The following is a 25990-nucleotide window of genomic DNA, read 5'->3' as shown; positions in this document are numbered from 1 at the left end:
TGGTCATGTAAATGAGACACCTTGAGAGTGGATCCTCCAGTTTCAACCAGACCTTTTGATGACTGGGGCCCCACATGGCTAATGAGGGCAACCTCATGAGAGACTGAACTGCCCAACTGAGCTGCTCCCAAATCCTCGACCCACAGAAACCATGAGAAATAATGAATGATTATTGCTGTTTTCGGCCGCTTGGGTTTTAGGTGATGTGTCCTGCAGCATAGTAAGTAACTGGAACATGTCTGGGCCCAGAGAAAGCGATTGCCTTTTCTCCTGTTACTTCCAGACTCCTCTCCTTCACTCTTCCCTAAAACCCTAGCTTTGAATTTCATGTGAGAAAACAATGCCCCATGGGGCACCTGGGTGGCTCAGTCAGTTGAGCATCTGCCTTCAGCTCAGGGGCCTGGGATTGAGTCCCGCATCGGGCTCCTTGCTCAGAGGGGATCCTGCTTCTCCCTCTCCCTCCACCTGCCACTCCTCCTGCTTGTGCTCTCACTCCCTCTCTCTGTCAAATAAATAAATAAAATTGGGGCACCTGGGTGGGTCAGTTGGTTGGGCGACTGCCTTCAGCTCAGGTCGTGGTCCTGGAGTCCCGTGGGGTGTCTGCTCCCCCTCGGCAGGGAGTCTGCTTCTCCCTCTGACCCTCCCCCCGCTCATGCTCTCTCTCTCTCAAATAAATAAATAAAATTTTCAATAAATAAATAAATAAAATCTTAAAAAAAGAAACAAGAAAACAATGCCCCAGACTACCTGTCTTTATTATGATTGTGGACCAACTCATTCATGTTCCTTTTTTTATTGAAGATTTTTGTCCCTTGCTTATGGTCACTTTCCTCTATGCAGCTGTTTTTATACTTGGTGTTTTAGTCCATTTGGGTTGTTATAACAAAATACCATAGACCGGGTGGCTTATAAACAACAGAAGAGAAGTTCACTTCTCACAGTTCTGGAGGCTGGGACGTCTAGGATCAAGGTGCCAGCAGAGGCGTGCTTTGGTGACACCCTCTTCCTGGTTCTTAGCTGGCACCTTCTCTCTGTGTCCTTACGCGTAGGAGGGGCAAGGAGCTCTCTGGAGTCTCTTTGATAAGAGCACTAATTCCATTCATGAGAGCAGAGCCTCCCAAATACCCAACCTCCCAAAGGTCCCACCTCCTGCTACCAACACCTTTGGGGGTTAGGATTGATTCAACATACAAATTTTGGGGGCACACATTCAGACCATAGCACTTTGTGATTTCAATATCCACTAAGATTATATCTCCAATCCCTGTTTTTTTAATTCCTTGACCTCACCCCCATCATTTTGTCTACTCTAGGCAGCCACCCACTCAGGCTCATATCAGAGAACTTACCGTTATAACCGCAGCTTGTCCATAACCTCAATTACAAGCACCATATCTTATTTTTCCAACTCATCACCTCTGATTATTTTCTTTAAAAAAAAAAATAATGTTCTGGGGCATCTGGGTGGCTCAGTCGGTTAAGCGTCTGCCTTTGGCTCAGGTCATGATCTCAGGGTGCTGGGATCCAGCCCCGCATCGGGATCCCTGCTCAGATCCCTAATCAGCTCCCTGCTCAGCAGGGAGTTTGCTTCTCCTTCTGCCCCTCACCCCCGCTTGTGCAAGTGCTCTCTCTCCCTCTGTCTCAAATAAATAAATAAAATCTTTACAAAAAATGACTGTTCTTATCCATTGTGAGGGGTATCGGGTGTTGTATGAAGTGTTGAATCACCATATTGTACACTTGAAACTAATATTACACTGTATGTTAACTAACTGGAATTCAGATAAAAACTTAAAAAAATTAATGTACTTACCCAAATTTTTATGAATTTTGCCAGGTGAGAAACAGAATGAGCTTCTTCTTGTCACATTGTTTACATAGAGCTGACAACTCTTAATTGTAGCTATTACCAGCCATCCTTCAACCCCAACTAGATTTACCAGCTTTTAATCCTGGTACTATTCACTTTTCTTTCACAGTCCTATAACCTTACTTTACCTCTTACCTAGTTGGGATTCCAAGGACAATCATTACTGCCACACACGCACGAACACTCATTTCCCTTGCTTCCCTCTTGCTTTAGCATATTCACCTGGTAAAAGTCAACTCTAATTAAATCCAGCTCAGCCCTTTCTGTGCTTGCCCTAGTGCAACTGCAGAAAAACACACACCTGTGCAGGCTGGTTTCACTTTATATTGACAGGTTATAATAGTTTTTAATTTTATGAAATAAGGAAAGTTGAAAAATAGTATAAAAACTTCCCATATACCCTTGACTCACATTCCCCAATTATTAACACTTCTGTGTTTGCTTTGTTTGATTAACCTCTCTCTCTCTGTGCATAATTTTTTTTCTGAATATTTGAGAGTGAGTTAAACCTAAATACATGACTTAAACATAAATAAGTATATAGCAGTATATTCCTCCAAACAAGGACATTCTCACCGTAGTATAATTATCAGAAATGGAAATTAATATTGAACAAATACTATCACCTAATCTGTAGACTTTATTCAAAGTTTTCCAGTTGTCCCAATAATGTCTTTTATAGCAAAAAAAAAAAAAAAAGAAAGAAAGAAAAAAAATTCTGGTTCAGGATCCAATCCAAGATCATACACTGCAGTTAGTTGCCACATGTCTTTCATCTTCTTTAATATGGAGCAATAGTACACTCTTTCTATGGCTTTTAGGAGCTTGATATGTCTGAGGAATTCAAGTCAATTATTTGTAGAATATCCCTCAATTTAAATTTGTGTGATGTTTTCTCCTGATTAGATTCATAGCATGCATTTTTGATACCATATGTAGTTTTGTACCTTGCTTTTGTTCTTTAACAGTATATTTTGTAGATCTTTCCATAATCAGTACTTAAGGAATTTCCTTACTCTTTTTTTTTTGGCCATTATTTCCTCAAATATTCTGTCTCTTTCTCTCTCTCCTCTCCTTCTGAGACTTTCATTATGGGTATGTTGGTCCATTTGATGGTGCCACAGATCTCTTAGATTCTGCTCATTTTTTCTTCAGTCTTTTTTTTCTCTTTCTGCTCCTCAGAATTGATAACTTCAATTGACCTGTCTTTAAGTTTGCTGACTCTTTCTTCTGTTGGCTCAAATCTGCTACTGAATCCCTCTAGTGAATTTTTCATTTCTGTGATTGTACTTTTCAACTCCAGATGTCCTATGTGGTCCCTTTTATAATTTCTTTATTGATAGTCTCTATTGGGTGAAACATCATTCTCATAGTTCCCATGTTTGTACATGGTTTCCTTTAGCTCTTTGAGCATATATAAAATAGTTGATTTAAAGTTTTGTCTGTTCAGTGTCTGGGCTTTACTAGGGACAGTTTTAATGAACTTTTCCTATATATGGGCCTTGCTTTCTTGTTTCTTCTTACAAAAGTCTTGTAATTTTTTGTTGAGAACTGGACATTTTGAATATTATAATGTGGCAACTCTGGGAAATCAGATTGTCCCCCCTCCCCAGAGTTTGTTGTTGTTGCTTGTTCTAGTACTTCTTGTTTTTTTTTTTTATTGTGATAAAATATACATAAGATAAAGTTTACCATTTATCCATTTTAAGTGGCAGTAAGTCCATTCATGCTGCTGTGCAGTCATCACCACTGTCCCCCTTCAGAACTTCCTCATCTTCCCAAACTGAAACTCCATACCCCTTAAACAATAGCTCCCCATTCTGCCCTTCTTCCAGCCATTTGAAACCACCATTCTACTTTCTGGCTCTATAAATTTGACTGCTCATAAGTTGAACTAATTTTGTAAATTTATGCTCTTTGTTATGTGTGGCCATAGAAGTCTATTCTGTTAGCTTAGTGATCAGCTAGTGATTTGACAGAGATTTTTAAACTCCAAAAACCAAAGGAAGGAAGGAAGGAAGGGAAGAAAGAAAGAAAGAGAAAGAGACAAAGAAAGAGAAAGAGAAAGAAAGAGAGAAAGAGAAAGAAGGAAAGAAAGAAATGAGGAAGAAAGAAAAGAAAGGAAGAAAAAGAGAGAAAGAAAGGAATAAAGAAAGAGAAAGAAAGGAATAAAGAGAGAAAGAAAGAGAACGAGAGAAAGAGAAAGAAGGAAAGAAAGGAAGAAAGAAAAAAGAAAGAAATAAAGAAATGAGGAAGAAAGAAAGAAAAGAGAGAGAAAGAAAGAAAAAGAAAGAGAAAGGAAGGAATAAAGAGAAAGAAGGAAAGAAAGCAAGAAGAAAGAAAGAAAGAAAGAAAGAAAAGAAAGAAAAGAAAGATCCATAGTCTTTGCAGGCCGTGTTTGGTCATGCCTACAACATTCATTCTGGCAGTTTACAACTCTGCCTTTGCTTTGCCTTCATGCTGTGCAGAGCCTCAAGGCAAGAGTTTAGGGCCTTCTGAGGTCGTTTCTGTGGGTGACTTTCTAGATCTCCTGGAATTTGGAGGAGCTTTTCAAAGCCCTTATTCCCTAGCCTTTCCTCCCAAACTTTTCAGATAGCCCACTGTTTGCCTCAACTGTTTTCCTTTGCTCTAAGTTGCAGGGGCTAATTCATTTGCCTGGAAATGTTTGCTACCAGCCCTCCCCCGCCTTTTTTTTTTTTAAAGATTTATTTATTGGACAGAGAGAGACACAGCGAGAGAGGGAACACAAGCAGGGGGAGTGGGAGAGGGAGAAGCAGGCTTCCCGCGGAGCCGGGAGCCTGCTGTGGGGCTTGATCCCAGGACTCTGGGATCATGACCTGAGCAGAAGGCAGACGCTTAATGACTGAGCCACCCAGGCGCCCCAGCCCTCCACTTTTAAGTATCTGTCCCACCCCCTGGGAGAGTTGTGAGTTAGCTGAAATAAAGGCAAATCATTGAGCTGTCCTTCAGGGAGCCATCCGGCAGGTCAAAGCAAGCAACCCCAATTCTTTAATAAGTTCTGTGCTACCCCTTCTAAGGCTAGGAACTTGAACCAGGAATGTGGGCTCTTGTGGAGTGGGGGATGGTACCAGAGTAGAATAAAATGTCACAGAGCTCTCTTACTGAGACTCAGCTGGTTTTTGTTTTGTTTTGTTTTTGTTTTTGTTTTTTGTGAGAGGGGGAGCGGCAGGGGGAAGAGCAGAGGGAGAGAAGAGAACGAATCTTAAGCAGGCTCCATGCCCAGCACAGAGCCCAAAGAGGGGCTTGATCTCACAACCCTGAGATCAGGACCTGAGGCAAAATGAAGAGTCGGACCCTTAACCGCTTAACCATTTGAACCACCCAGGCACTCCTGTCCTTTCTATGGTTAGGTGCCTTAATAAATCATATGTAGAAGGTGGGAGGAACAAAGTGCAGCAAAAACTGATTGACAGAGAAGCAGTCGTGACTCCCATTAGTCAGCATAGGTGGATATTCGGTCCTTTTTGTGGTTTGAGCCATGTCCACATTTTTATCTCTGTTGACATGACTATGGACTGGACTTGTTTTGGTCTTGCTCAGTCATGGTCGCAGAGTAGCTCTTTTAAAACACGGGTGTTGTGTGTAATTTTTTATGTTCCACAGACCACTGTGGCCTGCTAGGAGTACCCTGCCATCTCCTGGCAGTCAGGGACTGCCGGGAAGCAAAAAACTTGCACAGACTCAACTCTTCGCATCTATTCACTGGCCTGCACTGGTACCCATATATTCTTTCATGATACTGAGGATGATGAGTCCACGTTCCTATTCTAGGCCAGCCCATCCACTTGTATCGTAGATCCTACCCCTTTCCCAGTCAAGGTCTTCCCTCCAGCAGCCCTCTCTACCTCTCCAGCATCAGAAATTTTACCTCTCTGTTGGATCATTCCCATGAGTATTCAAATATACTGTTATTGTTCCCATCGTAGAAAAAACAAATAAAAATTTGAAAACGACGCAAAAGAAAAAAACCCTCCTTTGACCCTAAATCTCCCCTCTGCTACCACCCAATTTCACTGCCTCATTTAGAGCAAGACTCTTCCAAGTAGTTTTTATACATACTGCCTTCTACTCCCTTCCCTTTTCTCTTGAATCTGCTCTCAATCCAAAGTTGTTCTTATTAAGGTCACTAATGATCTCCAGATTGCTAAATAGACAGCGATACAGAACTATTTTCGGTTGTCATCCTACTTGACCTGTTAGCAATATCCGACATCTTTGATTTTTTCATCCTCCTTGAAATACTTTATTTGGCATCAGGGTGACGTCTTTTATCTCACTGGCTATTCCTTCTCAGTCTTTGCTGTTTCCTCTTTATCTTCTCAACTTCTAAATCTCTATTTTAAAACTATGTCATCCTTGGGTGCGTGGGTGGCTCAGTTGGTTATGTGTCTGCCCTTTGGCTCAGGTCATGATCCCAGAGTCCTGGGATTGAGTCCGGCATCAGGCTCCCTGCTCAGCGGGAAGCCTGCTTCTCCCTCTCCCTCTGCCTGCCGCTCCCCCTGCTTATGCTCTCTCTCTCTCTCTCTGTGTCAAATAAATAAATAAAATCTTAAAAAAAAAATTATGTCATCCTTTTAAAATTGGATCTAAAACCTAAATAGTGATTCACCTAGCCCAACCTCAGGATCGTTATTAGATTTTCATTATTTTCCTCCTTTACAAATATTTTAAACCATTTAGTGGGGTGGCACTGTGAAGGGTTTTAAAATCTGAGCAGGGTAAGCAGGGTGTACATGCAGAATGCAGTGACCACGATGCCAGGGCAAGGGGTGTTAGGGTGGGATGGATGAAGAGGGAGTCTGTGCAGGGGGTATTTAATATTGCACATTGAAGGAGATATGGCAACAAATGGTAGCATGTGATTTGGGGCTAGATTCTTTTACGACAAAGGATATTATTGGGACAATTGGTGGAATTTTAATATGGTGTGAGAATTAGAAGGTAGTAATATAATGTTAATTTCCCAATTTTGTTGGTCATATTATGATCGTTGGGAAGAAATATTCACCTAAGTATTCAGAGTTGATAAGGCACACTGTTGATAGTTTACTTTCTTTCTTTCTTTTTTTTTTTTAAGATTTGATTTATTACCTATTTGACAGAGACAGCGAGAGAGAGAACACAAGCAGGGGGAGTGGGAGAGGGAGAAGCAGGCCTCCCGCCAAGCAGGGAGCCCGACACGGGGCTCAATCCCAGGACCCCGGGACCATGAGCCGAGCCGAAGGCAGACCCTCAACGACTGAGCCACCCAGGCGCCCCGATAGTTTACTTTCAAATTGCTCAGGGAAAAGTTATTGTAACGTATTTGCAACTTTTCTGTACGTGTGAAATTGTTTCAAAATTTAAAAAAATTTAAATAGTTTTAAAATACTTTACATATAACCACATTCATCTTGTACCATTAAAAAATATTGGCAATATTAAATTCTTTCAATCCAAAGTAGAGTTCTTGACATGACTTCAATTCGAAAAATAGGTATTTTTTGATTCAGTCTATTCTTATATACAACATTGAAGGAAAACAACTTATGCTAAGTTTTGCAGGACAAAGACAAGAGTATATCCCTTCTTGATTATCTTATTAGGTAATTATTCTTTAACATGTAATACATTAAAAAAAATATATGCAGTATCTGACTTCTTGTGAAAGTGGATTTGACTCTTTCTCTCTCTTCAACTTTTATGATTATTTTCAAACATACAGAAATAGAAAAAGAATAACCGAATAGTGGTATACCCTCCACATAGATGGAATAATTGTTAACATTTTGCTATTTTGCTCTCTCTTTCTCCTTATCTATTGTCTTAGTTTAATTAGGCTGTTGGAACAAAAAATACCATAAGTTAGGTGGCTGAAACAACAAACATTTCTCACAGTTCCGGAGTCTGGGAAGTCCAGGCTTGAGACACCTGCAGATTCTGGGTCTGGTGAGAACCCACATCCTGTTCATAGACTGCAGTATTCTTACAGTGTCCACATATGGTGGAAGGGGATTATGTGTCAACATATGAATCTGAGGAGGACACATTCAGCCTATGGCATCTATATTTGTTGAAGGATTTGAAATCAAGTTGCAGGCATCATGACATGTCACTCCTAAATACCTGAGCACGAATTTTCTGGTAATAAAGACATTCTCCAACATAATCACAAAGTATTAATTATTCATAATGAATATCAATAACTTTATCCACAAATTGTTACTTCTTCCATAACACTAACTTTCATATATATATTTCATATTCAAGCTTCCTCAATTGCTCCAGAATGTCTTTTATAGCTGTTTTTTGGGAGGGAGGGAACCAGGATCTGCAACACTCAATAGCTTTTAATCAGTAACTTCAAGCCCTTATTTGAAGGAACAAGACTGCCACGCAATTCACTTTTTTGCACATTGGAGCAGAGTACGTATTGTGAGAAAGAGAGGGTGAGGGGGTGCTTTATGAGGAGTGACTTGTGCCCGGAAGCCATTTCACCACAGGCACAGGAGTTTGAGGTTGGGAGGTAGGTAAGGACTCGGGCTCATCTTGATCCCCAGTAAAGGCTGGCCTCCAGGCTAACAAATTAACATTACATCCTTACGAGTTAGCCAAAGGTAACTGCCGCCAGAGGGCGCAAGGCGCGCCGGCAGGACCCCAGGTGGCCCTCAGCGGTCTGGCGGCGGGGGCGCGCAGGGCCCAGAGTCCCGAGCGCGCGCCGGGGAGGGGGGTGGTGCGGGTGGTGGGCGCGGGGCGCGCGCCGGGCAGCCCCCTCCCCGCGCGGGGCGCGCGTGCGCGGTTCCGCGGCGGCGGAGGGAGCCGCGATGGAGGGCGCTTTGACTGTCCGCCAGGTAAGCGGCGCCTCGCTTGGGGCAGCTTCCCTAGCGGTGGCTGGACCGGCAGTTTTCTTCACGATAGTCGTTTGAACCCTCTCAGGTTATGATAATTAATTCGTCCCTTCTCTTGTCTTGGTGCTCTTTGGAGTAATTTGGAAAGTTGTTACCGAGGAAACGGTTTCCTGTGCTTCCTGCGAGCCTTCCCCTGTGGGCGACGGTGGACCGTCTGCTTCTCTGTGGGCGTGGAGAGCTGGAATTTGGTCCCGAAAAGTCCTAGTCCAGATGTCTCAGCCTCAGGCCCCACTGACTCAGGCCCCTTGGTCGCGATTTTGACCCGACATCACGTCGATTCAGTCTCACCCGCTTCCCCTGTCAGCCCTTGAATAAAGGATCCAGAACTCGAGTTTAAATCACTGTGCTGTCAACCAAGCTTTTGATTTCAACCAGTTTTGTTATTTGTTTACTGCCTTATTTGATAAAAGGAAGAACTTGCTGATTAATCTTCAGGGTGAAAGCCTACTTTTGTTGCAGGAGTACCTGCATTTCTGAACACGATGCTCTTTACTTTTACATTGGTTGTGTGTATAGATTTTACTTTTAGAGAATTGCAATCAGTGCGATACCTTTTATTTGAGAGGCATTTTACAGTTTACAAAGTGGCAGAGGCATTCAAATAATTGTTGAATGAACAAATTAATGTACTATTTCAATTGATTCTTAAAACATTACAATGAAATAGGCGTGATAGATATTAATGAACCCAGTGTGTTATTTTTTCACCCCTGTCCCTGGCATTGGGTGTTGAGATGAGATGGTGAGCAACAGAGACATAATCCCTGCTCTCAATGAGTTTATAGTCTAGACCAGAGAGAGTTATTACCCCTACTGCAGAGTGAAGAAAATAGATTTAGAGAAGATGCCTGCCAAGATCACACAATTAATAAGTTAAAGAGGTAGGATTCTGTTGCAGGCGAGAATGCCAGAATGAACCTCCCCCCAAAGAATTTGATTTGGGTATAGAATGATGCCACACACACACACACACACACCATGAGTGTATGAAAAGGCTTATTACTTCTGTATAATGTCTTATTAAATACCTACATAATGAAAAGGGAAGAGCAGGACAGGCTTCTCAAGCAGACCCTAAATGACTTAAAAGGGCAAGGAAAGGAAGCTAGATCTGGGTTTTTATTGAGGTTGAAACTGGGGTCAGGGAGAGGGTTCCTGTGTGTGGGCTGGGGCTTGCTTGGTTTGACTCACCCACACCAAAGGTAAGATCGCCCAGGCTTTCTTACCAGTTTCCCCATTTGAGGGACAGAAGAGGAAGAGGAGGGGCTTAATAGCTGTCAGCAGGCAAACGTAAAAAAATTGAATCAAACTCCTTACTATAATTCAACCTGCATGTTCGGTTAATGACTGAAATGTACTATTTTTCATTTAGTTTTTGAACTTTTGTAAGTAAGCCATCATGGCTGTCTCTGAGGCCTGCAGCCTGCACCTAGTAGGAAGATGAAAGTTACATTGAATGCCTTGTTCAAGAGCCCCTCGGTGTATTTTGAGAAATAAAATGAGTGCCTTGGTCACTCTTAGTAATGTCTGGAACTCTAACAGGGATAGGAGTGTCTTGGTGAGGCCTTTTATTATGGCTTTCGTGTATGTACAGACATGTGTGATCTTGATTTATATTTTGAGTATCTGTGAAACAAGAGATTTCCAGAGTTCTTTACCCCAAAGGGTGCAGCTCTTAGTGCCCCAAGAGTCTGTAAAAACGTGCAGATGAAGCCAATTGTTGGCCCAAGCATCCAGTAAGATGACTGTGGGAAGTTCAGCCAGTTGTGCTGACCTTTGGGTCCTTACCTTTATCAAGGACATCTTGGTGAAAATCAGTAGATATCCGGTGAGCTCCATTGTGTGTAATGGTGGTGATGCTGTCCACTGAATAGAAAGTTTGTACATTGAACTTCAAATGGGAGTTTGAAGTGTACAAACTCTGATTGCAGTTCACTCAGTTGAACTCAAATTACTCCTCAGGTTTTCAAGGGATTCAGAAGAGTGGTGACCTCTTCCAGCACCATGACATCTGACAAAAGAATGAGGACAGGGGAGAGCATGTCCTCCTGCAAGTGAGATATGCCATGGGGCCCAGATTTGGTTTTGTCCTGTAGCAAGGCCTTGGTAGTTATGCTGAGCTGCAAGGTGTTGCTTCTAGCATGAACAGCTGGATATGGAGGATCACAGGCACAGGGCTTGTAGATCCTCTATTTCCAGGAGAGTCCATTATGCTGTCAGGAGCTGCCGCTCTAATGGCAAAGAGTGTGGGACTAGGGAGTTAGTTTCTTGCATCAGAAGCCTATGGACAACTTACAGACACTATGGGTGGTCCAGAGACTCCAGGAGTCAGGGAAAGAAGCTGCTAAAGTCTCTATGGTGAAGGATTCTTTGTGTGTATGTGTGTGTGTGTTTGGGGTGGGGTGGGGTGGGGTGGCGGGAGGGGAATAGCACTAATGGGAGTGTCTGTTATATTACAATTTTGACAAATTTTAGAATCATTTTTGGGAGGGGTCCTCATTTAGCATGACTCATTTGCAAGTAACAGTGTAGATAGCTTAAGTGAAATTTGTAAACGAGGAATATATTTCTCTAGACCCCCAAAATGCCTAATAAATGTTGAGCTTGTTTTAATGTTGTGGGTGCTGAGAGGGTTTTCTTGACATTGTTAGGCGTGGAGAGGCCCTTGGTTTACCAAATAATTTTCAGGAATTTAACTAAGGTAGTAGTCCTTACGTTGTGTTTGGGCAATGGTCCATCCCCTTTTCGTGAACTCCTTTGTGCATATTTGTATGTTCTGACTGGGTATGTCAGAAGAATGTCTTCAGAGGATGATGTAATCAATGTAATGTCATACCTCTGTTCCTGGAGAAAAATGGATACAATTATGATATTGCCTGTAAAGTTTGCATGTGATGGCAAGCCTTTGAGGTATCCTGTGAATAGATAGGTAAAGGTATATCGTGTCCCACTAGAGGTGAAGGAAAAATGTGACTGAGAGGTTATTGAAAGAGACATTGAATAGAATATTAGCCAAATTTAGAATATCAAGTATTTACCAGTTTCTGATTGGATAGAGTCAATAATTTCCATAGTATTGGGGACAGGGGCCTTCATGGGTAAGAGCACAGCATCAAGGGCCCAGTAGTCAACTGTGAGGCACCATTCATTTCTCCAACTTTAACAGGCCACACTAGGCTGTTAAATGGAAAAGCAGTAGGGATAATCACTCTTTCACTAATTAGGTCTTATATAATAAATCCCAATCCTCAAAGGCCCTGTTTTATGTTATACTGAGTTGTATTTACTATTTTACCTAGGGGTTCGGGGGTAGTCCATGGGGTCCCGCTTTTTAAAAGGCCATTTGTAAGCTCGGGTCATGATCTCAGGGTCCTGGGATTGAGTCCTGCTGGGGCTCCCTGCTCAGCAGGGAGCCTGCTTCTCCCTTTCTCTCTGCCCCTCCCCCTGCTCATGCTCTCTCTCTGTGTCTTTATTTTTTTATTTTTCTCTTTTTTGAGGTTTTATTTATTTGACAGAGAGAGACACAGCGAGAGAGGGAACACAAGCAGGGGGAGCGGGAGAGGGAGAAGCAGGCTTCCCGCTGAGCAGGAAACCCAATGCGGGGCTCGATCCCAGGATCCTGGGATCATGACCTGAGCTGAAGGCAGACGCTTAACAACTGAGCCACCCAGGCGCCCCTCTCTCTGTGTCTTTAAAAAAAATAAAATAAAAACCCTGAGCTTAAGTTGAGTTTGAATTATCCCTTCGCTGTGCCACATGGGTGCGCTGGGTGGTTTTCTCTGTAACCCCGGAGGATTAGGATTTTTGTTACAACAGAGGCATAGAGGGCAGCAGCAACAGGGCAAGCAGGAACAGCAGAGGTATTTAAGGGGCCCGGCGAGCTCATTGTTCTCACAATGGCTGCTCCCTTCCCTCCTCCCGACTCGTTTCTCTCTTTTTTTAAAACTCCATAATGACTCTTTCACGAGTGACCACCCACTGGGCCCATATCTTGCACAGGGTATACTCTTTCCCCGAATGCTCCATAGATTGGGGGTCAGTGCCTGATTCATTTATTTTTAACTCCATTGTTTGTATAAATCAGAGTGAATTTACCAACTTCCCACAAGTGGTTAGTAAGGTTGCTTCCACTCTCTTAGTATTGCAAACATTGTTGACTCCATGTACACAGGGTTTTACTTTATACCCATTTTAGGGTATAAAGATTACTCTCCAAAGAGGTGGAACTAATTGTCACTCCCATTACATGGTATTTTTTGCTGTTTAATGTTCCTCTAGCTGACTATGAACTTCTGGAGGCTAAGGACTTTGTTTTATTCAGTTTTTAATACCCAGTGCCAATTAAACTACCTAACAAGTAATAGTAGTTGGAGAATATTTGTCACATGTGTAAATATATGAACTGTAGAAGAAAAAACATAAATTACTGTTTTCTAAAAGCTCAAATATTGTTTTCAAGTTAATTTATTTAACTTGAACATTAACTCTTTTCATTTTAAAATGAGCATTTCCCAGTAAGTAATTTAAATTATTGATACTTGTTTCCAGGTAATAAATGAAGGGGAGTCAAGCTTTGCCACTGAGCCACAGGAAGAGTTAGAGGAGACTCCCAGTCCAGTTGTGGATGAGAATAATATAGTTTCAGCAAAAAAACAGGGGCCAAATTTACATAACTGGAGTAGTGACTGGAGCTTTTGGGTAATATTTTTCCTTCTTTATAACTTCATTTTAATCTTAAATGCAAAGTTTCTTTAAGTTTATAGCAATTTATATAATATTTATAATATTGTCTTATTCGCTTCTAGATTTCAGATATTTAAGTTTTAGTCCAGAGTCCAGGACATTTCTGATTATGCTCTCCTTTGGCCACTAGAATGCACTGTTGTCTGGTTTGTTGGAGTGGAATTGTCTGCTTCAGTTTCCCTGGGAGAAAAACTACACCACAGAATTGGATTCCACTTACACTGTTGTTCACTGTATTGGCAAGACTAACGTTATGCAGAAACTATATTTCTAAATATTACTGAGAAATCAGCTATTTTACATAATTTTTATTTAAAGAATTAGTTTCGGTACCTAAAAGGAAGTTTAACAATGTTTGACCTGTAGTGTATAATAATTATGAGATAGGTTTTAAAGTTAAGAGTTTCACATTCTGTTTGCACTGTACTTACTTGGTTGCATAACCTGAATATGGTTCAGGTTTCCCCCACTGTAAAATGAGACTCCTGCTTGTTGATTAGGTGCACAGAGTCTTTTGGTAAGAACAGCATTTCTATTGCTATATGAATGCTAGCATTTATTATCTTAAAGGGCTTGTTCTAAATCTAGCAGTTCCTATGAGAGTTAGGAGATATTTGACAGAATCTGGTATAATGCAACTATAAGTGAAATTGATATAAGATTATAAGGCATTTATAGTTCCAATATTAATTTATTAGAAAGCTGATCTCTTGATGATTAGGTATACTTGGTAGCAGAATTTCTTATAATTTTAGAGTACCTTAAAAAAGACATGATATTGGGCGCCTGGGTGGCTCAGTTGGTTAAGCGACTGCCTTCGGCTCAGGTCATGATCCTGGAGTCCCGGGATCGAGTCCCACATCGGGCTCCCTGCTCGGCAGGGAGTCTGCTTCTCCCTCTGACCCTCCTCCCTCTCATGCTCTCTGTCTCTCATTCTCTCTCTCAAAATAAATAAATAAATAAATAAATCTTTAAAAAAAAAAGACATGATATTAATGGTTATAAAGATTAGTACAAGTACCATTATTCTGTTTATAATTAGTAGCTCAGTTTTTGAATATTATTGAATCTTAATATGAATAACAGTTTCTTAATTCCTATTAAGAAACTCAGCATAAGTTTTTAAAAACCATATCCTGAGGAAAATGTTTAATTGCTAAGAAATATACCAAATAACTACACATCCTGAAAATTATGTCGTCTATATTGATTATACTATTTTTGGTTACATTCAGAGAAAGTTTATGACTATTATAGTGTTTGGCCCTTCTGCACTATGATTTTTGTAGCTTTTTTATAGATTGGAAAACCTTTATAGTTCCAAGAGCTATCTACAGGGCTAAAAAGTCACTCCACAGTGACTTTTTTATTCTTGGCAGACTTAAAGCAAGAAGAAGGGTAAAACAAGAAAAGGAACAAGCAGGGGAATGAGGATTTAGTAATAGGAGAGAGGAAAAAAAGAGGTATGTGTTCTAGAGCTTTGCTACTCAAAGTGTAGAATGTGGGACCAACAGACTTGGCATCACCTGTCAGCTGATTAGAAATGCAGAGTCTTGGGGCGCCTGGGTGGCTCAGTTGGTTAAGCGACTGCCTTCGGCTCAGGTCATGATCCTGGAGTCCCTGGATGGAGTCCTGCATCGGGCTCCCTGCTCGGCAGGGAGTCTGCTTCTCCCTCTGACCCTCCCCCCTCTCATGTTCTCTCTCTCATTCTCTCTCTCTCAAATAAATAAATAAAATCTTAAAAAAAAAAAAAGAAATGCAGAGTCTTGGGCCCAACCTCGGACCTACTGAATTAGAATCTTTATTTCACAAGAATTCCAGGAGATTTGTATGCACATTCAAGTTTGAGAAGCACTTGTTTCGACCTTGAAGGTCTACTTTGGCTCAGTTTAGGTCTTTGTGCTGATTATAAGCACTTTATTTTGAGGAATTTTTTTTTTTTTGAGGAATTTTTATATGAATTCACATTGAATAGATTTATTTATTTATTTATTTTTTAAAGATTTTATTTATTTATTTGACAGAAGAGAGAGAGAGCTAGCAAGAGCAGGAACACAAGCAGGGGGAGTGGGAGAAGGAGAAGCAGACTTTTAAAGACAAATACAACATCTTAAAAGTTTTACTGACTTTTTCAGAGGTCACTTACCCAGAAACTGCACTATCAGAACTGAGAAGAAAACAAAAACAAAAAGAGCCTGAATAGCTAAATCAAAGGTCATGCTGATGTATCTTGTGGAGGAGAATTCCTCAATTACTCATTTGGAATATCTTTAATATATTTTTGACATATTTTTCATAAGCCTAAATTAGTTGGTTCCCATTTTGTCATTGAATAGGGTATTGGAGATAGGGGAATTACTTGGTGATAACACATGGACAATAGGAAGAAATGACATCAGAAGGTCAAAAAGTGTAGCAACGTGGACCTCTTAATGTGGAGGCCAAAGGTCTATGCAGATTAGTTGGTTCTAATATAATACGGTTATTGGTAGAAGTGATGGTGAAGAAGTCTGCTTCAGAAGCAGAAGTCTCCATCTGCGTGTTTTCACATTCTCCTGGCAGTAAATGAATTGAATGAGTGTAGTAAGATGGCTGTATTCGCTGAGGGATCCAAGATCAACACAAGAAAGACCAGTACCAAAGCGGGAAAATATTCGTGAGGCACATGACCTGGTAGTTAAGCAAAGAATTGAAAAAGCATCAGAGCCATTTCACTGGAATACCCAAGGAATCTGGATTTGTGCCTTCATGCTTACGGAAGGTTTCTGCCAAAAGGAATTGATAACTTTTTAAAGTTTTGGTATTTAAAGAGTTAAGCTCCAAGGACCTGAAAAACTCACTGGTGTAGAATAACTCATATATTCTGGCTTGGCTAATAACTCAGTTGTTCCACAGTAGTGAATTTAGAGGGCAGCATGAGATCATTGAATGAATTGGAGATTGAGAACAGAAAATCTGGCATAGGGGCACCTGGGTGGCTCAGTCATTAAGCATCTGCCTTTGGTTCAGGTCATGATCCTGGGGTCCTGAGATTGAGCCCCGCATCAGGCTCCCTGCTCCACGGGAAGCCTGCTTCTCCCTCTCCCACTCGCCCTGCTTGTGTTCCCTCTCTCACTGTGTCTCTCTCTGTCAAATAAATAAATAAAATCTTAAAAAAAAAAAAAGAAAAAAGAAAATCTGGCATAGAGTGTACACTCTGTCCCTGGTAATTTCACTGTGTGGTGCTCTTGAGTATGTTGTTTAACCTGTCAGGTGCCTCACTTATAAAATGAGAGATTGGGCCATAGTATTGCAACATTGGTGTGTCTTGAATCAATATGAGAAAAAAGGTGGAGGGGGTGTTTGGCTAGCAAGTGCTCATAATTTACATTCCTGGTAGCTGCGTATCAGTCATAAAAAACTCTGGGCAAATACAGTGGGAGCATGTTACATGGGGAACACCTTTCCTTAAGAGTGGTAAAAAGGGTTGAAAAGTGCAGGATAAGAGGACCTCCTATTTGTAATATTGGAAAATATATTTTGATGATTCCCCATAAATAAAAAAATTGTGAAAACTTGACAAAAGGATACAAGACAGTGAAACAGAGTTCACTAAAAGTTTTTTGTTGTTGTTGGTATCTTTTTAGACGTTATCCATTTAATCTTGTGCTGCTTAACAGATTGGCTAGTGAGTGTCTTTCTAACAGTAGGACTTAGTTTTTTAAGTTCTATTTATTTATTTAATTCCTGGGCAGTTAACAGCTGACAGTAGGACTTTTAATTTAAAGGAGTTTGATTAGAGCGCTTGGGTGGCTCAGTTGGTTAAGTGTCTGCCTTTGGCTCAGGTCATGATCCCAGGATCCTGGGATTGAGTCTCACACCGGGCTCCCTGATCAGTGGGGTCTGCTTCTCCCTGTCTGCTGCTCCCCCTGCTTGTGCGGGCTCTCTCTCTCTGTCAAATAAATAAATAAAATCTTAAAAAAGGAGTTTGATTAAATCACCATAGGCCTGATAGTGAGATCAAGAGCAGCGGATTTTCTATTTCAATCCTGTAATATAGAAATAGGAATCTTAATTGTTACATGTTTTCTTTTTTATTTAAAAATTAAAATATTTAATCCTAGTATGTGGGAAATGAGTTTTATTAGTAACTTTTAAGTCCCAATGTAGCAAAAATTATGTGAAGGGAAAAAAAAACTTGAAATAAACTTAATGGCAAATAAATATTTATGCTTTTTTGGTCCTTAACTGTTAGTAAAAATACATAGCAGAAGCGACTAACAACAAAACGAAACCCCAAAAAACCCACAAAACAAAACCTCTTTTTTTTTCCTGACTAAAATAATGGTATATTCCAGGTGGATTACTGTCCCACAGGAAAAACATATAGAGATTTGCAGCAGACACATTGATTTAATGTAACTTCTCTTAGTGATGTAGGGCTAGTAACTATTGAGAGTAGAAAAAAGCCTTTGAGATTTTCTGTTGCCTATGTTTAGAAAATGACATACTGGGGTGCCTGGGTGGCTCAGTTGTTTAAGCACCTGACTCTTGATTTCAGCTCAGGTCATGATCTCAGAGTTGTGAGGTCAAGCCCCACATTGGGCTCCGCACTCGGCATGGAGCCTGGATAAGAGTCTCTCTCTCCCTTTCCCTCTGTCCCCCCTCCCACCCCTCTACTTGCACACTCTCTCAAAAAATAAAATAAAAATAAAAAATATTTTTGTTCTAAAACATTTTTTTAAAGATTTTATTTATTTATTTGAGAGAGAGAGTGCATGGTGGGGGGAGTGAGGAGCAAAGGGAGAGGGAGAAGCAGACTCCCTGCTGAGCAGGGAGCCCAGTGTGGGACTCATGACTTGAGCCAAAGGCAGATGCCTGACTAAGCCCCCCAGGTGCCCCTGTTCTAAAACAAGAATAAAACAAGTCTAGATTTTGAACCATTGTATATGTACAAATAATAAATACTATACTTATGTTTTGTTAGAAAAATACTTAGAATTGAATTTTTCTAGATCATAATCAAGTTTTTTCTAATTATAAAGAAATCAGAAGTATTGACTCTGTACTTTATCGTTGACTTATAGCATGATCATAGTCATGTTATTCACAAGTAAGCTTTTCTACTTATAAGTGGGGGATAAAACTTGTCACAAACCTGATTTAGAGGTAGGTACGTCATGAGGATTAATTAATGTTGCACTGTTAAATAACAATAAAAACAAAAACCCAAGAGGATTAATTAGTATGTTTGTAACATACTTTGGCAACTTTGAAGAGGTGTTTTCTGTAATCACATATTAGTCTTCCCCAATGTATCTTGGATTTATTCAAGCTAAAAAGGTTATTCTAGACTTTCACTTTGGTAACTGAGAGAAAAGAATAAATTTATTTTCCAATTTTTGTTGGACTTGAAAATCATATTTTATCCAATTAAAATTTAATTATAGATAGATTTTGTTTGAAAACCTAGATATCTTAATACTTTTAGGTTTAGTTATAAGGGAATAGGAGCTAGCATTTCTGGCAATATGGAACGAGGGCCGTTTAACTTAAAAGCTCTGCCGCTACAAAGTACCTGGAAATGCTGGATGAAATGTTACAAACATGTTTTTAAAATGAATGTCTGGGCTCACAAAATAGCAAGGGAAATACCTAAGGGCTAAAAAAGAAGAGGGAACTGATTACCAGAGTTGTAAGCCCAGGAGCCAATGCTGAGGCAGCCCTGAGGAGTTTATTTGTCTCAGTAACGAAAGCTTTAATGGCCACACTGGGATCGGAGATGATGCCTTGGACTTGTAGGAATAAGATTGGTCGGTTTGACAGCTTCCTTACTTTATAAGGAACTCCTTATAAAGCCATGACTCTTGAAGAGTTAGACATTCTGTGAAAGGTAGACTAGGAAAGAAATTCACCTACACCTGCTCATTTGAAGACAAGGAAGCTTACCTGCCTAACTTGTGCTTGGAGTAGTGGAGGAGGGAAATCTTCCTGAGAGTACACAACTCTGTCAATCTCTCATGATGTTTTGGGACCTGAATTTAATACTTTATGAGTGAGCAGAAGGAGATTCAATAAATAGCATATTAGACCCTCAAAACTTCAGATAAAACTACCAGATAAAAACTATAAAACTGGGGTACCTGGGTGGCTCAGTTGGTTGGGCATCTGCCTTCGGTTTGGGTTATGATCTCGGGGTCCTGGGATCGAGCCCCACGTCAGGCTCCCTGCTCAGCGGGGAGCCTGCTTCTCCCTCTGCCACTCCCCCTGGTTGTACGCTCTCTCTCTCTCTCTCTGCCAAATAAATAAAATCTTTAAAAAAAACTATACAACCATCATTTGATATTATTAAAGACTTATTAGAAGGAATTAAGCACGTGATAAATGGATAAGACATTCTTTTTTCTTTTTTTAATTTAGGGAGAAAGAATGAGCAGGGGGAGGGGCAGAGGGAGAGACTCTCAAGCAGATTCTGTGCTGCACACAGAGCCCAATGTGGGATTTGATCTCATGACCTAATCTGAAACCAAGAGTCAGACACTTAATGACTGAGCCACGCAGGCACCCCTGGATAAGACATTCTTAAAGACACCAGGCAGATTTGGGAAACAACCAAATACAGTTTCTAGATAAAAAATATGGTCGTTGAAATAATAATTTAAAAATTCAGTGGACATGGGATATAGCAGCTAAAGAGAAAAATCAGTAAACTAGTATATGAGGAAATTGTTACACTGTGCCACTGAGAGGTGACAATAGAAAAATTTGAAAGAGAATGGCTTAAGTGATAAGAAGAAAAGAAGAGGAGTCCAATATGAATCTAATAGAAGTTTCAGAAGATCAGCATAAAGGCAATATTCAAAAAGATATGCCTGAAAATTTTCTACTCTTGATGAAAGACCAGAATCAGGAAGTACAGTGAGTCTCTCACAGGATAAATGAAAAGAATATATGAGCAGAGACATTATTATCAAACAAGTGGCAAAAGTAGATATACATGAATTAAGATAGTAATAGCTTTTTAAAAAAAGTTTATTTTTTTAGTAATTTCTACGCCCAGCATGGGGCTTGAACTCACGACTCTGAGAGTCACATGCTCTTCTGACTGAGCCAGCTGGGTGCCCCAGGAATAATAATTTAGTAATTCATTAGAGTGTCTTCTGTGCACCAGGCTGTTCTAAATGTCTCTGCCATTCTAGAGCTGATTGGGAGATGAATAGTATACACATAAGCAAATGTGTAATATATTTTTTTTTGTTTCAAGTTTTTATTTAAATTCTAGTTAACATAGAGTGTAGTATTGCTTTCAGGGTAATGTAGTGATTCATCACTTACATACAACACCCAGTGCTCATCACAACAAGTGCCCTCCTTAATACCCTATCACCCACTTAGCCCATCCACTGCCCACCTCCCCTCCAGCAACCTTCAGTTTATTCTCTATAGTTTATATAGCTAATAGTCTCTTATGGTTTGCCTCCCTCTCTCTTTCTCTTTTTTTGCAAATGTGTAATATTATGTCAGGTAATGATAGAAGACAATAGAGGAATGTAGGGTATAGAGAGTCACATGGAAGGGAGTAGCATTTTCAGTTAGGATGGTGTGGAAAAGCTTTTCTGAGGAGGTGGCATTTGAGAGAGCCCTATATCGGGGACAAGGAAAGAACACAGATGAATCACGTGAGGAAGGGGAAAGGGGAGTGGTGTTCTGTGGAAAGGCAAGAGGCAGGAATAAGATTGGCCTGTTTGACAGCTTACTGATGGGGTCAGATGTGGTGAGTGAGGAAGAAGAAAAAGGTCAAGGATAATGATTCCTAGGTTTCTGATCAGTGCAACTAGGTGCATGGAAACGTCACTTAGGGGAAGAGAAAGACAGGAGAGAAGTAGTTTTGGGGGTTGGGGAAATCAAGTGGGATGCATATTTGATATGCAAGTAGAAAAGTCTAGTAGGCTATTGGATTTATGACTTGAATCTCAGGAGAGAGATTGAAGTGGGGAGTAAATTTGGGAGACTTTGAGTATGGATGGTATTTAAAGACAGATTTATAAAGATTGGATGAGATCATCTAGGGAAAAAGTATGGATAAAGAAAAGAAGTGGACTCTCCAATGTTTAGAACCTCTCTCCAATGTTTAGGTGGTAGAGCAGGAACTGGCGAAAGAAACTGAGATTTGGCTAATGAGATAAAATCTTAGGAAGTATGGCATGGACAGAGTGACCTATTGTGATAGAGTAAGGTGAGGCCTGAAAATTGACTATTGGATTTGCAAAGTAAAAGCTACTAGTGACATTAAAAAGTGTAGTTTGGGGGCACCTGGGTAGCTCAGTCGGTTAAGCATCTGCGTTCGAGTCAGGCCATGATCCCAGGGTCCTGGGATGGAGTCCTGGGTCAGTCTCCCTGCCCAGTGGGCAGTCTGCTTCTCTTTCTCCCTCTGCCCTTCCCCTCTGCCCCTCCCCTCTTCTCTCTCTCTCTGTCAAATAAATAAATAAAATCTTTAAACATGTATACTTCTTTAAAGATGACAACATCAACATGGAAAAATATTTTGGAAAAGTAACATGACTACTAAGAAATTATCAATAAATTAACATTTAATAAATGACATAGAGAATATGGAAAATAACTGAAATAGTAATAGTGTTATTGGGTTATTAATTAAGACTTCATCTTAAGTATATGCTTTCTATTATCTAGGATAATGAGAAATTTTAAAGATTTTATTTATTTATTTGAGAGAGAGAGAGCACAAGTGGGGGGTGAGGGGCAGAGGGAGAGGGAGAAGCAGGCTCCCCACTGAGCAGGGAGCCTGACTGGGGGCTCAATGCCAGGACCCCGAGATCATGACCTGAGCTGAAGGCAGACACTCAACCGACTGAGCCAGCTAGGCTCCCCAACGATGAGAAATTTTAAGTAGCACATACAAACCAAATCTAAAGTAATACAAAAATTCTAGCTCAGCATTCTCTATCTGCCTTTCTAAAAAAACGTTTATTAGATATGAGATGTGAATTTAAAAGCCATGACATTGTTCCTATGAGCCACATACAAGAGTGAGTTTCTATTACATTAGTCACATTTTGCTCAATAATTAAATAATTTTACTTGTGTTATTTCTCTGGTGATGTTATTGACAAGGAGTAGTAAAATAACCTAAAGATAGGTAGTTGGAGGGAGAACAAAGAAGAATGTGAAGATACAAATGGCCAACAGATGCATGAAAAAATGCTCAACATTACTCAGCATCAGGGAAATTCAAATCAAAATTGCAATGAGATACCTCACACCAGTCAGAATCGCTAAAATTAACAAGTCAGGAAATGAGAGATGTTGGCGAGGATGTGGAGAAAGGGGAACACTCCTACACTGTTGGTGGGAATGCAAGCAGCGCAGCCACTCTGGAAAACGGTATGGAGGTTCCTCAAAAAGTTGAAAATAGAGCTACCCCCATGAGCATTACAGTACTAGGTACTTACCTGAGAGATACAAATGTAGTGACCCAAAGGGGCAACTGCACTCCGATGTTTATAGCAGCAATGTCCACAATAGCCAAACTATGGAAAGAGCTAAGATGTCCATCGACAGATGAATGGATAAAGAAGATATGGTATATATATATACAATGGAATAATACTCAGCCAGCAAAAAATTGAAATCTTGCCATTTGCAACAATGTGGATGGAACTAGAGGGTATTATGCTAAGTGAAATAAGTCAATCAGAGAAAGACAATTATATGATCTCACTCATATGTGGAATTTAAGGAACAAAACAGAGGATCATAGGGGAAGGGAGGAAAAAATAAAACAAGATGAAGTCAGAGAGGGAGACAAACCATAAGAGACTCTTAATCAAATAGGGTTGCTGAGAAGAGGGGGTGGGAGGATGGGGTAACTGGGTGACGGACATTAAGAAGGGCATGTGATGTAATGAGCATTGGATATTATGTAAGACTGATGAATTACTGAACTCTACTCCTCAAACTAATGATATACTATATGTTAATTAATTGAATTTAAATTTAAAAAATTAAAAAAGAATGTGGAGAATGACATGAATCAGCATTAAAAGCACTTCAACCATTTCTGCCTCCTATGTAGAATTAACACATTTATTCTAACCCTACAGACTTTCTCTTTTTATTTTTTTTCCTACTTTTAGTTTGAGATAATTTTAGACTCACATGCCATTGTAAGAAATGATACAGATAGGGCCACCTGAGTGGCTCAGTTGGTTAAGCTTTTGCGTTTGGCTCAGGTCATGATCCCAGAGTCCTGGGACTGAGCCCCGTGTGTTCCAGCTCCCTGCTCAGTGGGGAGCCTGCCTCTTTCTCTCCCTCTGCCCCTCCCACTGGTTGTGCTTGTTCTCTCTCTCTCAAATAAATAAAATCTTTTTTTAAAAAAGACATGATACAGATAACCTGTACTCTTTAAACAACTTTCCCCCAATGATAACATCTTACAAAAGTATAGTACAATATCACATTGACACACATTAATATCACATTGATAAGGAACATTTTCATCACAGCAAGAATCCTTTTTATAGACACAGCCTTTTTATAGTGCCCCTTCCCCCTACTCAACCCTTGTCAACCACTAATCTGTTCTCCATTTTTTTTTTTTAAAGATTTTATTTATTTATTTGAGAGAGAGAATGAGAGACAGAGAGCATGAGAGGGGAGAGGGTCAGAGGGAGAAGCAGACCCCCTGCTGAGCAGGGAGCCCGATGTGGGACTCGATCCCGGGACTCCAGGATCATGACCTGAGCTAAAGGCAGTCGCTCAGCCAACTGAGCCACCCAGGCGCCCCTGTTCTCCATTTTTATAATTATGTCATTTCAAGAATATTATATAAATGGTATCATACAGTATGTAACCTTTTCAGTTTTCACTCATAGTTCCCTGGCAATCCATCTATTTTGTTTTGTGTACCAAGAGTTCATTCCTTTTTAAAGTTTATGTATGTATGAATGTATATATGTGTGTGTGTGTATATATATATATATTATATATTTTTTTAAAGTAGTCTCTATACCCAGTGTGGGGCTTGAACTCATGACCCAGAGATCACGAGTCACACATTTTTCTGACTGAGCCACCCAGCACCCCAGTTCATTCCTTTTTAATGCTGAGTAGTATTCAGTAGTATTCCAAGGTGTGGAAGCACCACAGTTTTAACCGTATATCCATTGAAGACTATCTGGGCTACCTCCAGTCTGGGGTTATGGTGGATAAAACTGCTGTAGATATTCATGTACAGGTTTTTGTGTGAACATAAGTTTTCATCTCTAGGGGTAAATGCCCAGGAATACAATTGCTGGGTCATTGATAGTTGCATATTTAGTTTTTAAGAAATCACCAATCTGTTTTCCAGAGTGGCTGTACCATTTTATGTTCCCACCACAATGTATGGGTGATCCAGTTTCTCCATATTCTTGCCGCCTTGCTGAGTGTTTTTATCATGAAAGGAGCCCTTCCATGTAAATTTTAGAATAATCTTGTGTCAGATGTTTTTTAGGATACCATTTTAATTCCTTTTGATATTTCCACTTCTGGTGCTCTTTATTTCTTCTTGTGGATTTGAGTTACCATACTGTAACATTTCTTTGCAGCCTGAAGGACTTCCCTTTGAATTTCTTTAAAGCAAGTCTGCTGTCTGCATTGTTTATGATGAGGAGTCAGCCATTAATTGTACTGGTTTTTTACCTGTATGTATGAGTCATTATTCTCCTGCTGTTTTCTTATTCTCCTTTGTCTTTCAATAATTTAACTATGATATAGTTCTTTAATTTTTTTAATTTAAAAAAAATTTTTAATTTTTATCTATTTTTTATTATACATGTATATGTTTTAAGATTTATTTATTTTAGAGAGAGAGAGAGAGCATGCATGAGTTGGGTAGGGGCACAGGGAGAGAGAGAGAATTTCAAGCAGACTCCCTGCTGAGTGCAGAGCCCAACTCGGGGCTCCATCTCACAATCCTGAGATCATGACCTGAACTGAAATCAGGAGTCAGACACGTAACCAACTGAGACACACAGGCACCCTAGAATCTCTTTCCTTTATCTTACTTGGTTAATTGAGCTTCTTTGATCTATCGATTAATGTTTTTCCTCAGATTTTGAAAGTTTTAACCATTGTTTCTTTAAATGTTTTTCTGCCTCCCTTTTCCTTCTGTTATTCCCATTTCTTGTATTTGAATCAATTAATGTTGATTCAATGTCACAGGTTTCTGAGTCTGTTCATTTTCTAGTCTTTTTTTATCTCTATTCTTCAAATTAGATAATTTTTGCTAATCTATCTTTAAGTTCACTGATTCTTTCCCTGCCATATTGAATTTTTTGTTGAGCCCCTCTGAGCCCCTCTGTGAATTTTTTATTTCAGTGGAATGTAGTTTTCAACTCCAGAATGTCCTTTTTTTCCTTAAAAGAATTTAAAAAATGTATTTGTTGAGATTCTCTACTTGTTGAATCATTATTGTCATATTTTCCTT

General features: G+C 40.1%; 1 protein-coding gene across 4 annotated transcripts in view; it reads left to right on the top strand.

Annotated features, from left to right (window-relative positions):
- Nucleotides 1-8611: 8611 nt before the first annotated feature.
- LOC115937600 (protein Aster-C) overlaps nt 8612-25990 on the top strand; it is an 87582-nt gene continuing 70203 nt past the window's right edge. For 2 of the 4 annotated variants that reach the window (XM_081796804.1, XM_081796793.1), the window contains exons 1-2: nt 8633-8721; nt 13327-13476. In XM_081796804.1, the coding sequence (XP_081652930.1) occupies nt 8695-8721; nt 13327-13476 (177 nt within the window). In that variant the 5' untranslated portion in view covers nt 8633-8694. Of the gene's footprint in view, nt 8722-13326; nt 13477-25990 lie in introns of all 4 variants that reach the window. The other 2 variants (XM_081796799.1, XM_081796830.1) reach the window with 2 other exon arrangements.

Source organism: Leptonychotes weddellii, chromosome 1 (assembly GCF_054177405.1).
Source record: "Leptonychotes weddellii isolate Sample4059 chromosome 1, ASM5417740v2, whole genome shotgun sequence".
Taxonomy (NCBI): Eukaryota; Metazoa; Chordata; class Mammalia; order Carnivora; family Phocidae; genus Leptonychotes; species Leptonychotes weddellii.
The sequence above is the reverse complement of the archived record's forward strand: the minus strand, read 5'-3'. Positions and strand labels throughout refer to the sequence as shown.